Raw genomic sequence first — 15984 nt, forward strand, 5'->3', positions numbered from 1 at the left:
AGCATACCACGCGTATATCTGTGGCGTGGATGTTGTCAACGACATTGAGGGTTGATGTTTGAAGGTGAAGTGATTGCTCTTGATGCCTTGCTGGATTGATGTTGATCTATACTTGTTTGGCAGCTATGATAGAAGATAATGCTACTGAATACTTGTTTTGGCCTTGACTGTATTGAGTCATTAGATCAGTACGTTCTTGTCCTTTTTGAACCGAATCCATGTTCTTCTCGGACACCCCTTTTCTTGTGGTTCCATGCACCATCTGGTCATATTTTCTCAACCATCCTCTACTATCATCACCGCCACCATTACGATTGGGTGTCAACACACCCTTTTAGCTGAGTGGATTATGGTTGACAGATTGAATGCATGTCGCTTTGGAGCCTTCGATCCGCCAATAAACCATGAGACAGAGAATACGAGATCCTCTTTGCGCTAGCGCTTCCTGCAAAGTGAGAAAATTCATCTGCCAGTTCTTCTAATAAAATACCTATTCTACATTCATCCAAGTATCCATATGTCCGTCCTCCCACCGGAGATCCTCCATCATATTCTTGGCCTCACGACTCCCAGCTGGCGATGGGGCTGGCTCTGGAAAGATAGGAGGGAGCGGATGTTCGACCGCTCAGATTTATTTTGGTTTTTGAACTTACGCCTCGTCAATAGTACGTCCCTTAGTCCCTAATAAGCGACCCAAGAGGACGTGTTAACCCTACAGAGCAATTCGACGATATCGTGATCCACCATTTCCTCGCAGCAATTAGAGCCGGACTCATCTGTAGCGACCTTCCCATTCGCCGCGGGCCGCCGACCTACTCGACGATGGCAATGGGAAGACGAATACTGTGGTCAGCTGGGTGTCGAAATCGTGGCCTTCAAGGGTTAGCGACGAGAAGTGTCCACCCACTTATCAACACTATCAATGCGGGGGTGGATGAGGTCGTTGAGCTTTTCTCGCGGAGGAGCCAAATGCAACCCGAGGTTCTCCAAACGACCTATGTAAAGGGAATGATATCGATGTTTGTCGGACTGACGGGGATTAATTTGATCGATCACCTTCAGGCTCAGAGAGGGGATGGAAGAGGGACTGCAATTCTAGATGGCCTGGACCCCGAGAGAGAGGGGGGAAAGAGAGCCGCGTTGATGGCGGCTGCATATTTGGGCAGAATCGATGATATGGAGGCACTGCTTGTGTGGTGTATACAAAATACTGCCGATTTGGATAAATGGCTCCATTTGCCGCTTATGGCGGCTGCTTTCGGCAGACAGGTGGACATCATACGGTTTCTGCTCAATAGGGGAGTTGACGGGAATGCGCGGACTGTCGAAAATGGGGATACTGCGATGCATTTTGCTGCCTTGGCAGGTCATGTAGCCCTTGTCGAGTATCTTCTAGGGATTGGGGTGGAGGCTGATGTGGTGAACAATGCTGGGCACACGCCGCTTCATTGGACTGCCGGGAGAGGACACGCGGGTGTTGTGAGGATGCTCTTGATGACGGAAGAGGTGGACGTCAATTTACAGGATCGTCTGGGGAGAGCGCCACTAATCTGGGCCGCGGCAAGAGGGTTTGACAATGTGGTGAAGGAGCTGTTACAGAGGGAAGAAATCGACGTCGATCTCGCGGACGGGGACGCAGAAGTTACTGAGGTGACTCCATTAGCCGTGGCTGCGGTGATGGGCAAGGAAGACTCTTCTACAGCCTCTTCCATCATCCGAAGGTTGACAGAGAGGGATACACGGTCTTTCGACGAGCACTGATTGGCGGAAAGGTCAGCATTGTGAGGACGATAATCGAGGCAATTCCCAACACTCTGGAAGACTATGAGTACGCCGAGCATGAGACAGCTTTGCTCCGTGCCGCTGAAGAAGGAAATGAAGAAGTGGTTCGATACCTGCTTTCTCTCAACATCATCCCCATCAATTATCAAGATTTTGAAGGTAGGACAACTGTACATTGCGCCATCCAGTCAAGGGATCTCGGGAAAGTCAGAGCTCTCCTAGAGCATCCCGACATAGACATCAACCTGACCACAATCGAAGATTACAAGTGCCAGTCACCACTCCACTGCGCAGCTGACCAAGAATGCTTGGATCTAGAGATTGTGAGGTCGTTACTCGCCCAGCCGGATATTATTGTCAACTCTCGAGATTTGTTTGCCAGGACGCCCCTCGCTTTTGCGGCTTACAATGGGCAAGCTGAGATGGTGAAGCTCCTTCTGCTGCAAAATGATGTGGATTTATTTCCAGTGGATGACTATGGAAACACCCCGTTACTTCTCGCTGCTGAAGCTGGAGAAAGCTTGGTTGTGAGTATGCTATTAGAGGTAGCAAATACAGATGTCTGGCACAGAAATCACAGGAACAGGACAGCGCTGGCATTGGCAGCTGAGTCAGGACATACAGAGGTTGTGAGACGGTTGCTCAGGCCAGGTCTTGAAGTAACGCAAGATGTCCTACGCGATGCCTTGGACAGTACAGAAGAGGCTTTGGCTGCTACTCGGAAGAAATCGAGTACTATCCTGGATTACGAAAAGAAGAAGCTTGCCAATGTAAGGAGGATGGAGGAGGCGCGCAAGCTGCTTTTGGCTTTTCTGGATAGGATGAATCTATGACTTTGTATACGCAAAATGCGGACTAATTGAGTATTCGCGCCTGTGCTCTCAGTTGCCTTCAGCTCTCATAAGGTTCTCTCTCTCGTGCGCTGTTTAAGTGTACTGATTGATGCAGATTCGGGGCTTCCCATGGGAACTCCTCCTACCAATTAGCGGTGCGATATATTTTGGAATTCATGAAGACTAGAATGACACAAAAGAATGAGAACATATTTCGGCGGGACCTCAGCACCGACAAGAAGGAAATTCGGACGATGGCGCTTCCTCTCCCATTCAGAATGGCTTGCTACATCATGTAGAGTAGTGGCCGGAGAACACATCGATTATACCCGCTCCGCCAGCCAGCGACTTGGCCGATGGAAAGATCTTTATCTTGGTCAAGCGGGACCTCTCAGCGACAAGGTGAAATTCGGGAGACCACTATCTATTCGTGAATCAGGCTATCTAGATCAAGACCTTCAATGTTGTCTTTCAATCTGCCAATAGTGCCCCGAAGGATGAGTGAAGACAGCTGTGCTGATATCCGGTATAACGGGACGACGGACCGTACCACCCTGGCGACCTGAACGATGACACTCTCTGCACAAGGGATTTGTAGGTCAAACTCGGAAAAGGCGCTGCATGCCTTGGGGAAAGCAGAGCGTTCCACTGCATTTGCTTCGTAAGAGCTCCATACATAATTGAGCTACATTCATAGCCACACCCTCGGCTGCCGCTTAGGAGCTTGTCACACATCTCATGGAGTAGGAGACATAGGTCATCGATCGCTCTTTCCCTATGGTCATTCATCGATCCTGCTTTCTACTATTAGTCAGGCATGATTGACGGCTTATGGATCCTTACTGATGATATTATCGGGGATCGGAAGCGCCAGATTATCAATCCGATTGTTACTGCACGACATGGCAGTTGAGGTAGCTTCTCTGAATTGTGCAGGAAGCTGGAAAAACCATGAAATCCATAGCCACAAAATCAAATCCTGAGAATATGATTTAGGGATAGTTTCCTCCAGAGCGTTTATCCATATATTCGCCAGGATGTCTAGAGCCTCCCTGCAGTCATAGTAGTTGGCTAGAACAGCAACTTTCGCAAGCGTCTCAAGGGTGATCTTCCGCGGTACATGGTAGTATTGGCCATGAATAACGCGAAGGATTAAGAGAGCTTCGAGATCCCAGGTATCCGCAGTAATCTCGACTGAGCCTTTTTGCAGGTAAGTAAGGCTTTCCTGCCAAGCACCCTTGAGTAATTTCTTGAAGAAAGACGAGGCAAGGATTAAATGCTTCGCGGATACTTGGATGCGGAAATAATTTTGATCCAGCCGCCCAGCGACTCCAGTTTCCGCAGGTTCTTCAACAACGGGTTCTTCAACAGCGGGTTCTTCGGCAACGGTCCATCCGGTAGTTGGCCATTCAGGAGCGGCCTCTTCAACGACAGGCTCCTCGATTGGCTGTTGGGGAGGTTCAAGAGGAATGGGATCATCATAACAAGGACTAGATCTCCTTTTCTTATTTTTCTTCCTCATCTTCTTCTTCTTGCTGAGAGGCTCCATAGGCTCTTCCACGTCATCTTCTGGCATTTTAATCTCGTCGGCGGGACTTTTGATGTTATCTCTTGCGTCCAGGAGCGGATGAGTTGACTCGCGAGGGATCATATCTTCACTCAGCTCTGCGAAGGGAGCATTTGGATTGCTTAATACTATTATCGCTTCGCCTTCTGGGTCGATAATGTGGGTTGGCTGGCCCATAGTGGTTACTCAGTGCGGCCTTCCAAACAGTAGATGGCGCTATTTTGCTCCAGATGGGCAGGGAGAATAATGAAAGTGGGAACAAATAATCTTCTATTGTACTGTATACATATAGCGAGTGCCAGCCTTGTTTTCTTACACAGTCAAGGTGTGGCAGCCTCTGATTGGCGTCTATGTTGTCGGCGCCTGCACACAGTAAGTGGCCATGGACGAGTCACTCGTATCTGACTTGGCTCTGAAATGATGATTAGCACTTAATACACGTTGCAAGTAATATTTAGAGGTTTAGTGAATCGAACGCCGTTTATGGACTGCAGGTCATGCTGAGCAAACTGGAAGCGTTTGTAGTGGAAGTGACTCGTAACAATACTGCTAATGACGACACTAATGTGGGCATTTTATTATATGAAGAGGTGTTAGCCAATCCGAGATAATAACGTTTGTATGGTGAACGCATATACACGGAATATCAAGGGAAGAAGGTCTGATTCTTCTAATCTACGATCTAATACTAGAATTTATAGACAGGAAAGATAGATTCCAGCGAATTGGAATTGAATGGGCGAGTTGAATAGCAATATGATCTATTTCTCGTGATCTGATTGGTCGAATCAGAATTTCAGAGAGTTCCGTAAATCCTTTACTAGATTCGGCAGCCAAGCTGGCTGACACCAATAAAAGCCAACGAGGTAGCTTCTAAAGCTTGAACTGGAACCATCACTAAACCCCATTGGATCGTCGTGAATACTCCCCATGCTGTGGCATAGTCTTCTGATAGGGTGATAATCCTAGCCACTAACCATAGATATAGTGCATTCCGGATTGCCGACTCTAGGAAAGTGATAAAGCCCGGTCGAAGAAGCACCAGAAATTTTCGCAATGAAGGTATATTTTGAGTATGCCAGGAATACCCACTTCCCTTGATTTGTGTGGTGGTAAAGAAGTATAACAGCCCAGAGACTGCTGCAAGTATATCGCAGCTGAGGCGTATACCGGCCTGCATGTTGATATTCGCTGTCCAGCCGCCAACATGGAATTTTGAAATAATCAGGAGATCCAGAAGAATGTTCATGAGAATCTTGATAGAGCTGATCATAAGGGGAATATTAGGCTTATTCAGGGCCCTTGTGGCGTTAGAAATGGCAACTTCAATGGCAGAGCTCAAAGCTGAGAAGGCGCTAATGCGAATGTAAGTTATGCTAGCTATCTGAACATTGTGCGGGATGAAAGTAGCTAAGAAGGCTTTCGCCACACTTATAATGATGATGCTCATAATGATCCTAAGAGTAGTCTGAAAGAGTATAAGGGTATGCGCTAACCCTAGATGAGATTTGAGAGATTAAGTCCCTTTATCTGTGATGGTTACCTATACTGCATGAGGAAGGCCTTCATTAAGAACTTTGGTAATGGTGCCAATATAAGTGTAGATGTCAGTTATGATGACTAGGGAGGAGTCCATATTTGCAACCCATAACTTGACAAGAGTGCTATATAATGCTGGAAGGATGAATGTGCCTGTATTGAACAGCAACGTCCCCATGTAGCTGTATACTTCAACGTATGGCTCCAACCCTGTTCTAAAATCTGTTAAGGGAACACCTACCTGGAATGGTACCACCATCTCTCACTGACCGCCTATTTCAGCTCAAGAAAATTGGGGCGTCCGCCAATGTGCTCCTCCCATGTGATATCGGACACTTGATCTTCAGTAGCGCTGATATCTGGATTTGGCGCCATGATTAAGATGTTGTGTACTTGATTCTCGATTTTGAGGACAATGGGGAAATATGCGGGGTAGATAAAGCAAATTTTGATTGAGGTTTTATTGAGCCTCTGCCACCTTGCCAAGTAAAATCAAACATTGCATTTCCTGCTTGGTGGACAAGGGCCATTGACTGGAGGCCGCAGCTTAGGATCTACAAAGCTGTGAAGCCAAAATCAGATGAGATTTTGAATAATATGAAAGGTTATCCAGTAAACCATGAAATACAGTGCGTATGGGATGTATTCCGGTTCCCTTATCTGGCAAATCACTTGAATTTATGGAAGAAATTGCGACAGACTACCAAAGCAAACTACTGGGATAGTACTTCTGAAATAATGGAACAAGTCCACAGATGCAAACGAGACATATAGGATGTCGAATTGCTCTGCGGAGATGGTCTTAACTTCCATCACTGGGGGAACTCTTTCCCTTATTCTGCGAATGGTCAAGCTGATACCCAGCCCCGTACTTCTCATGGAATCCATGGCTCACCGTCAGACTCGGCTCCTTCCCTTCCGGAAGAACCAACTTGTGATTTCAAGAGAGTTGCTGAAGTGTTTCGTCAGACATCTGCCCGAACCATTGGGCCAACCAGGCTCCGGTAGTGATATGCTTCGCGGAGATAAGGTCTCCAATTGTGGACACAACCAGCTGGTGGGAGTCATCAGCTGACTTCACATTCTCGAAGATGTTTACTCGAGGATTTCCAGCAAGGTCAGACGCGTCTGTGCAAATGTTCAGACACTGGGAGATACTGTCTGTTTCTTCCCTCATGCTTTCAAGTCTGCGAGCTTCCTCCCCAGTAAGGCGTGGCCCCTTTTCTGAGAGATCATATAGGCGGCGATAAGCTCTTTCATCCGAGACTTAAAGTCTTTTTTGCTGGACAATAGCTTGACTTGGAACTCCGTGAGCATGGCCTTGGTGATTATTCTTGGGCGTCTTGAATGGGATTTGGATGCCTTTAAACATATCAGAGAGCTCTGTTCGTGTTGTTTCTTTCCGTTCTGCGGACCTTTGCGAGTCATCCCACTTCTCTCCAGCTAAATGTTGTCCTTCTTTTCTGTCTCGGATATCACTTCCGATAGATGCGTAATGATGCAGCAAGATATATCGGCTTCCCAGTCACTGAGGGTTTTGTTCTTTGCAGCTGTTATTTTCGAAAGGATGGCCCCCTCAGTCTGCTCTGAATTGTTGCCAGGGTGACCAGTATGGTTTATATCCGCTAGTCCACTTTTCAGTATGTTTTTAATTGCTCAAGACACTCGTTTTCCGTCTGTGTGCACCTTCTGGTGTTTAAGAGAAGTCGCTTAACCTTACGAGCCCTCTCCATGTTTTCAAATGTCTCCATGTCTTCCAGGCTCGGTATTAGGTAAGACGATCCCTTTGAAACTTTGTGCGATCGGACGTTGAAAGGCATTCTCCAAAAGCTCCTATGCGTCACGGACATCTCCAAATCCAGCGAGAAATTGCTTGCGCAGCACACTATTAGCAGAAGATGGATGACTGGAGGAAGCCCGGTTGCGCTGGCTGAGTCTTCGAAAAACCGCCATGTTGCTGAGGCGAACTCCCTTCATATATCAGACTTGAAAGTTACTACTGGCGAAAAAGTTGCAGTCGGAGGCGGAGGGAATGGTGACCCTGCACAAGCGAACGTCAACGTTGAACATTCCGAGGGAATCAAAGCGTACTATGAAGCTGCTAGAGTCATCCATGGACTCATCAATGGATCCGACTCGGGTGCAATCCGTACGATACGAGGTTCATCAGCGAAAATCTTGTGAATATGTGTTCATGCCGGCCCCTACCTGGTTTAGTAATAATGAAATGAAAATGAAGAGTACCTTAAGATCTCTACCTTAGGCAGGATTGACAGACGTTGTCTGACATATAGCAGCACATTTTTGACATAGGCCCAAGTTTCTATCACATTGCAGCGAAGGATCAAATTAGCAAGCCAAGCTTTATTGCGCTTAAATCATGTCCTAGCAGAGAGGATTGTCTTTAAATGAAAATACACAGCCGGCTTAGTTGGCTTCTAAATAGACATGGAAACAAGGGCGAGACAGGCAGATAGAAGTCAACAGAATTGTGCCGTCCTCACTCTCTAAATCTCACTGGACGAAGTTCTGGTCCTGGATGAAGCAGTTGCTCCAAATCAGTCACATTTCTGCCATCCACACCGTCAAATTTCTTCTTAGTCTTCTGAAAGATCTCTGAGTCCATGTATTTTTCATGGAACTCCAGCATCATTGTAATTTCCGCGGGGCTTAATTGCTTATAATCTACTACCTCGCCACTCGAGCTAAAACTGCGGTACACTCCGTCGGTAGCAAGGTGGTTGAGGCCTTTGAGCGATGGCGATTGTTTCAGGGATGGGATGGCCTTCGATGCCTCTTCGTCTTTCTATAGCAGCGTCAGTATCGTGCGGATGCAAGCTGAGAAATACTCTTACTATGCAAGACATGATTTAAGTGATCTGTTCGTGCGATATAATGGAACTCTTGATTGTATTATATAATAGAGAGAGTGTAGTTGAAAGGAGGTGAAGACTTCTGTGAGAGATGTGGTGAGGGGAAGCTGATACTCGAGCTAACGCAGCGAGAAAAGTGCTGACGTGATGACCAGTGGTCACATGCCCTGAGAAAGGATATAGAAAAGCCTTAAGCTACTCTATTTAAGTAGTTTCCTAGTTACACACATGACCTCATCAGACAAATATATCACATGTGCGTACTATAACCTTCCTAACAGGTTCATTAGACATCCGCCACTCATCTTACCACTAAAACCTAACCTACGTTTTTTGTTAGAATTATCACTTCCAAATCCCTAGGATTCTGATACAATTTGTTCATCATTCTTACTTGTATTGAGTAAAATCATGGCACGTCGCTCGCGCACAATAAATGGCATTTGCACCATTGGCAGCAAGTAAACTAAAAATAAAGCATGGGCAACAGGCAAATCTATTTAAAGGTGGCTGATTGGGTGAAGTGTACACTTGCTTAGCAGTGAGTATGTACCTCTCTAACCAGTGAGCAAATAATATCTGCCCCAGGCACTAAGGTATCACCAAGAAGAGTTATCGCATATATAAGCCGTTTTAAATCTTGACAGTCTGATACATCGAACCTTTCACACCTGAATATCCAGCGTACAAAGTTTATAAAGGTCATTTGAACAGTTTGCGCAGATCCGACGGCTCTGCTTTTGACTAAATCTGAGGAAGGATTCGGTAAAGAGATGAGTGAAGAATGAAGATAGGATGCACTAGGACGTGTGTAGGCTATCGTTCATGGAGGAATAAGACAAGGAAGCAACTGTGAGAAGCAACTAGCCTATCTAGGAAGATGACAAGGTGCGAGGGCAACAGAAAGCATGCTTTCACTAAAAGCAAACACCTGCTCCTCCTGGTAAGACAGCATCTATATCTGAACAAGCTCGGCAGCCCATGAACCGGCAAGCATCACCAGAGGTGCAAGATTGGCCTACGCAGTACCAGTCGGCCTGCTGGAGAGGGTTGGCTTCGCGCTTAGACTGGGGTGCCTGACGATTCATCTGACTTCGAAGCTCAGCAGGAGGGTCGAGCAATTGTTTTTCATCCGTAACTTGACGTCCGTCGACGCCATCGAAAACAGCGTGTAAATGATCTGCTTCCTTCTTCCATGCTTCTGGAAGGTTCTTGAGCAGGTGCTTAAGCTGGTCATTGGTCAAGGGAACATAGTCAATAACAGATTCGTTCTCGTCGTAAGCTCGTGCCACTCCGTCGTCCGCGATGTGGACATATCCCAGAGGTACTGATTTCGACTTGGCCATGGCATCGAAAGCACTGATGCCCTCCTGAGCGGCTAACCCGGGAGCCGCGAATGATGATGTTGCCATCAGGCCCAGTACTGCGAGTAAAAACGAATGCATGATTGAGAGACAGGAATTTGTTTTAAGTATGTTTTTGTACAAAAAGATTCTTGGATTGAGCTTGTGAAGTAGGTGTTTGTTTTAGCTCTGGAGAAGACAATCACATCTCCTGGCAGGTCAATCAAAGTATTTATACCCATATTGGCCATAAGATATGCCTGAACTCGCGCAGATGACTGAGACTCTCGGGAGTGCGAAATCCCAAGTACGGAGAATAGAGACTACCTTTGGAAGGTAGCTGATCCAAAGCTGATTTGCTTAAAGTCCATGCTGTCAAGGAATTGGAGCGGAAGGTCCGGAACTACGGATGAGGGGTATTACTGTATGATTCTTTGTGCGCTGGCGCAATGCAATGCAATGCCAGCGGCCTCTAACTACTCCGGAATACTACATTCCCGACCCGACAGTCTGGGTGAGGGTGTGATAGCTATGCATTAATCTGTTGATGGAAACCCTGGGCAAGCGCCTTCCAATCTCATAGGTAGGATTCAACCAGACACGGCTCGGAAAATGAGGCGAGCTGAATCCCAAGGCATGTAAAAAACCAACAAACCAACAAACTAAGTCCTGTCTGGACAGGGTTGAATGATAACTAAATTAATCAGGGACATACTAAGATGCAAAGAGCAAGCCAGTCATCAGTATGGCCTGACATTTTTTCCCAAATCCCTTTCTGATTTCAGCAATTCATTTGTTATTGACAGGGGATCATGAGCTTCTTTTCCTCCCGCCCCGTCTACTCTTCTTCTTGGGACATATGGGAAGAGACGATAGCTAGGAATAGTTGATGCTTCCTGATGATTTCCATTATTAGCTGGAATCTTAAATCCTCAGACCAAATTGGGTTCGCGAGATATCCATTAAGCACAGTAAGGGACTTGGTATTCTCAATTAGGACAAAGAAAGTACTATCTATGGCCCTTAGATTCCTAAGGCAAACCAAATAAGACTATTATAATGCAGGCAATGATCCTTGCCCTTTTGTATACTGTCACCTATCTGCCAATAATGGATCCTTGCGATTGTTGGTGGTGGTAGTGGAGGGTAATGATCTCCAATGCTTGGAATAAAGCAGTAAGTGGAGTTTAGTATACAATTTGAAAATAAGTAATAGTTACGCATGATTGACATCGAACTCTCACCATGTTACCTAGTGCGCTGGGGCCAAAAAGCGGACCCTAGAGAAGTGTCACGCACTATTCTAAACTAGTTAATTCGTTGCCCCAATCACAACCTAGATAGGAGGTACGTGCTAGTCCCAGGGTCCTAGGACATACGTCAGAACAGGCGGCGTGGGGTGGTTGCAGATGAGTCGGGGTCATTATTTGGGTCGCGCGAGTGGAGTCCGCTTATGTAATTACCTGAGCAATCATGTGATACTCGCATGACACTTTACCTTCCCGAAAAAGATTTCATCACGCACAACCACTTTCGAAGCATTTACAACGCCCTCACAAAAATCCTCATGGCCTCCCTTGCCACGAATGTAAGTTTTTATTAAGAATCAATGAATAACTGATTCCATTGCAGACATCTAATTTTCTATTTCAGAAATGGTATATCAGATATTTGAGTGAGGTGGCTGACGGTCGCCTCGAGCTGCCCCCCTACGAAGAGGTGAGCCTTAATTTTACCTTGTTTAAATATCACCTAAATGGTTTCTAACTGCTTAAAAACTGCTCAGAGGGAGGATGGCTCGATCAAGATCTACTACGGGGAGCTCTTCTGTCGGGTGCCGGACTGCTCGAAGTCGCAAGTATGGATCTTTAACTAATACTCAAGTATTTGCTAATCAGTTGTTAATCATTTAGAAAAAATACACCGCAACCAATAACCTTCGCACTCACCTTGAAACTCATGGCGATATTAAATTGCAGGAGGGAAATAGTGGTGGCCGGGTGCCCCAGAAGACAGTCGATGAGGCTACAAGTAAGTGGTTATGAAGTTGCTGTAAGCCGATTACTAAACGCTTAGCAACTGCTTAGAATGGTACAAGTGGTTGTTCTATGCGGTGGACCCGCAGGATGGTGGCGGAGCAAGTACTTCTGCAGATACTCACTTCGTTTGCGCTATGTCTGTTGATGCAGGTACCCCTTCTTTACCAGTAAAAAAAGATGGCACTGTAAGTAATATTTGACTGCTTTCTGACTGCTTGATCAACTCTTACTGAATACTTAGGTCCATGTCACAAACATGCGCAAGAAGGTTGCTGAAATGGGGCGCAAGGTTCCTTGCAGTTCCTGTGGAAATCGCAATGATTGCTGCAAGGATATTAACAAATGTGCCTACTTTGTTCTTTTTGATTGTGGTAATATCACTCTGGAGCCGACAAATGGAAACTAGGCGCCTGTGTGGTCTCCTGTGGATGAAGCTTAGGGTGGGAAACTGATTGTTAATCATCTGTTAAGCAGTTAAAGAGCACTTCAATGTCATGGCGGTTTTACATGGCTTCCTTACTTGAAGGTTCCCATACTGGAATGGAACTAATAAATAGTTAGTAAATAATTAATATCAAAGGGTTCTGATTGTGTCTTTTTTTTTTTTTTTTTTTTTTTTTTCTAAAAAGAAGAGTAATTCAGAAGGCCTGTAAATATATATTATAAAATTCAGATACACACGTAATGAATTTAACCAAATACTTTCCGACTACTTAATAATCGCTTGCTAGGGAATAATACACACACATGTATATAATAAAAGTCATTGTGATGGAGAGATTGATGTCAATTATATATAATGAATACTTGTGCCATCTTACCACTTTTAAACCACTTGTTAATCACTTTGCTGAAGTTCCTGGATTCGAATCCGCCGTTCCATGAGATCAAGCTCTAATCTCTCGTTTTCAAGCTGTTGTAAACGAATTTCCTCCTCTTGCTTTCTAATATCTGCTTCTTTTTGTTTGATCTCTGCTTCAAGCTTTCGAAGCTCGAGCTCCTGGCGCCTCTGTTCTAAACTCATGGCATTCGCCGATGCAACACGGCGAAGGTCATGTGAAGATCTTGTTGATCTAACGAGTTATTAAGTAATTGACAACCATTTATCAAGTACTTATAAACTTACTCATTATCGCCATTCTGTGAAGAAGATTGGGAGCATGATCTCCTGGTTCTTTGAGGCGATTGACATCGCTGTGAAGCTGATTGAGTAGTCTCAGTACTATGAGATGAGGTCGACCGTTGGCGTTTGCGGCTATCTATATGGTGAGTGATTATTAAGTGGTTAATAACTGGTTTTGAATAGCTAAAAGTGGTTGATTTTAAGCACTTACTTTCCCGACTCATATGGCGAAGATAGTTGGCTTCCATATTTGATGTTCGATATGAATGATGCACATTAAACTGTCTGAAGTTGTTATATTGAAGAATGTCATCTTTGTCCAACTTCGCAGAACTAGATATTATTAGTGTTGGAGAATAAAGTACTTTATAAGTGGTTGTTAAGTGCTTGTACTTACTTTTTAACCGCTTCAACCAAAGTCAAATACTTGCCAGATGCATATGATTTTTGATGGGACTGTTCAACAGCATTTGTGTGATTGCGTAAAATATCAAAGTAATAAGGTTGAATTTTGGAGCATGCTTTATTCAACCCTGCTTTGATAATTGTACTCTTCTTTTGTTTTGCCCAGTTCTGAACATTGACATCCTCATATTCTATAAGTAGTTAGCAACTACCTGACAATCACTTAATAAGTGGTTGGATACTTATTAGTAGGTCAAGCAAGGTATCATAATCAGCCTCAGATTTGCAGTCTAATAGACTCATCATACGGCTCCAAAGAGAGGAACCTTGATTTGTAGTTCCAATAGTCTTCAGAATTGACCGTTGAAAATGGACTCGGCAAAATATAATTATGTGTTGCAAATGCCATGTCACATCTCGATGCTGAGGGTCGATTTCAGAAAGATATTGGCCAAGTCCTAAGTACTCAGTATATACTTGTTACTTGTTAACTGGTTGATAAGCGCTTACCTGTATATTGTTTCGAGTCCATATCAACAATAATACCATGTATTCCAGACCCATGAATTGGATCAAAAAGCACTGGCTGCTGAGAAACTTTTTGGATCAGATTAAAAACTCGTTTGAAGAGTAGATAATATCCCTCAGTAGAATCTTCACTGGTAAAGACTCGTAGTAAGGTGATAACTAGTTAACAACTGATTAGTAACTATTTCTAATTACATATGTAACACTCACTTTTGCACTGATCTGATAAGAATGTTGCGAAAAGCACCTCATTCATTTTTTTGGATCGAATCCGCTTGTAAGACATGTCCACTTCAAAAGAGGGAAGATGAGATAGAAGCTGAATCTGTTCTCTAAAGCCACACAGAACCATAGTACCCTGCGAATCATGATATTGCTCTTGGATGTAATCCTAAGTACCGAGTAAGTGTTAATGAATCACCTTATAAGTATTTGTACTTACGTTGACGTGTTGGTCGATGTTTTGAAGAAAGAGAAGACCATTAACAATCTTGTCCGTCAGGATAGGAAAGTAGACGTTGTTTTTGGATGATTGCGGCAATCCGGTCTTTATTGCAAAAGGCAGAGTGAATCTCTGCTAATGTAGAAGCATTATACTGCCGACAAAATGCCTCAAGCTGTGGATTGCGAAGAAACTGTGCTAAGAACAACTGGTTAGAAATCATTTCTAAATCACTTACCAGATACATACCTGTTGTCAAACTTGGGTCTCGAATTTGTTGAATAATACTTTTTACCCCTTGTAAGATTCTCTCCGGTGCCTTGCTTGGTGGTGGTGGTGGATGCTTATGCACACCATGTGATGTGAATAATATATATGAACATTGATTAATATCCACAGGTACCAAAGCATTAAAAGTAACATCACAAGGTGTATGCTTCAATCGTCCTGATCCTTGAGGATGATCTCGACCTTTCAATCAGTTAATAAACAGCTAATAAGCAGTTAATAAATACTTACCACAATATTTTCGTCGGGATGATAAAGGTTCAAAAACACTACATTCTTCGGTTGCTGGCATAATCTCTTTATTAAAGAGATCTTCAAGAAACTGCAAATCAATAACTGTGTGACCTTGAATTGCCCCTCTATGATGTTTTGTTAAAACATCAGATGATTCATGTATACAGCCAATATAGGGAGCATATTCTCCGTGGACATTCTAAACTGGTTAGTAACCATTGAGAAACCATTTATTAAGTGCTTAGACAAACCATCTGGCTGTATCTCTTGAAAACTGGTTTGCATGTAGGAAGTTGGTCAATGCATGCAAGGCCTCTCTGAAAGAAACCAACTTTTGATCGATAGTAGCTATAAGCAGTTAGTAATGAGTTATGAAATAGTTAGGAATTCCTCAACTAATACCTGTATGCATTCCGCTTGCTAAGATCTGTCTCTAAGATCCTAATGTCTTTCTGAGACTTCTGAATTTCCTGCCAAATAGTCTCATCCACACAGGTGTGGTGATAAGATTGGAGAACTGGACTCAAAAATTCACAAGCATAGATTCCAGAGCATTTCCAGGTCCATTTCTTGACATGGCATTTCAAAAATGGACAGTTGACTGGTCGTTTTTGTCCGTAAAGCTGTCTTCTCGCATATTGAATCTGGAAGCAGTTAGTAACCAGTTGTGAAGCGCTTAGGAAATACTTACGTCATGGGCAACCTGCTCCATTTCAAGCTGTGACCGTCCTCTCGAAGCAACAACATATGTGTACCCGTGAATATGACTTGTGGGATACTCTGGTAGGTCATCAATATATTCAATTTTTAGTGTTGTTAGGGAAGAGCTTTTAGCGCTAGTAAGTGGAATGGGAATAGCGGGTTCCTGTTTTAAATACTTAGTAATCAATTACAAACCGTTTTGTAAGCAGTTTGATACCTCGTAATCAAGCTCCGACTCGAAAAATCCATCCACATCAATTAAATGATTGGAATCCATTGTTGTAAA

General features: G+C 44.2%; 5 protein-coding genes across 5 annotated transcripts, besides 3 other annotated features; 2 read left to right on the top strand and 3 right to left on the bottom strand.

The window, feature by feature from the left end:
* Positions 1-517: 517 nt before the first annotated feature.
* NFIA_080480 (ankyrin repeat domain-containing protein) lies at positions 518-1761 on the top strand (the record flags this gene model as incomplete). Its single annotated transcript, XM_001260000.1, has 2 exons — positions 518-665; positions 719-1761. 2 exons carry the CDS (start codon positions 518-520, stop codon positions 1759-1761), a joined length of 1191 nt encoding a protein of 396 aa, XP_001260001.1.
* Positions 1762-3444: 1683 nt separating this feature from the next.
* On the bottom strand, positions 3445-4359 carry NFIA_080490 (uncharacterized protein; the record flags this gene model as incomplete). The annotated part of the gene is made up of 1 exon (XM_001260001.1): positions 3445-4359. The coding sequence occupies one exon, from the start codon at positions 4357-4359 to the stop codon at positions 3445-3447; it is 915 nt and encodes a 304-aa protein (XP_001260002.1).
* Positions 3959-3995: a microsatellite.
* Positions 4360-8221: 3862 nt separating the features above from the next.
* NFIA_080500 (uncharacterized protein) lies at positions 8222-10039 on the bottom strand (the record flags this gene model as incomplete). The annotated part of the gene is made up of 2 exons (XM_001260002.1): positions 8222-8527; positions 9617-10039. The coding sequence occupies 2 exons, from the start codon at positions 10037-10039 to the stop codon at positions 8222-8224; spliced, it is 729 nt and encodes a 242-aa protein (XP_001260003.1).
* A 1384-nt stretch (positions 10040-11423) lies between these two features.
* NFIA_080510 (uncharacterized protein) lies at positions 11424-12382 on the top strand (the record flags this gene model as incomplete). The annotated part of the gene is made up of 6 exons (XM_001260003.1): positions 11424-11525; positions 11570-11656; positions 11724-11795; positions 11851-11968; positions 12025-12161; positions 12218-12382. 6 exons carry the CDS (start codon positions 11424-11426, stop codon positions 12380-12382), a joined length of 681 nt encoding a protein of 226 aa, XP_001260004.1.
* A 189-nt stretch (positions 12383-12571) lies between these two features.
* Positions 12572-12596: a microsatellite.
* Positions 12572-12597: a microsatellite.
* Positions 12598-12814: 217 nt separating this feature from the next.
* NFIA_080520 (uncharacterized protein) lies at positions 12815-14036 on the bottom strand (the record flags this gene model as incomplete). Its single annotated transcript, XM_001260004.1, has 4 exons — positions 12815-13049; positions 13497-13695; positions 13747-13962; positions 14015-14036. The coding sequence occupies 4 exons, from the start codon at positions 14034-14036 to the stop codon at positions 12815-12817; spliced, it is 672 nt and encodes a 223-aa protein (XP_001260005.1).
* Between the last annotated feature and the right edge of the window lie 1948 nt (positions 14037-15984).

This window comes from Aspergillus fischeri, genomic scaffold (genome assembly GCF_000149645.3).
Source record: "Aspergillus fischeri NRRL 181 1099437636264 genomic scaffold, whole genome shotgun sequence".
Lineage (NCBI taxonomy): Eukaryota > Fungi > Ascomycota > Eurotiomycetes > Eurotiales > Aspergillaceae > Aspergillus > Aspergillus fischeri.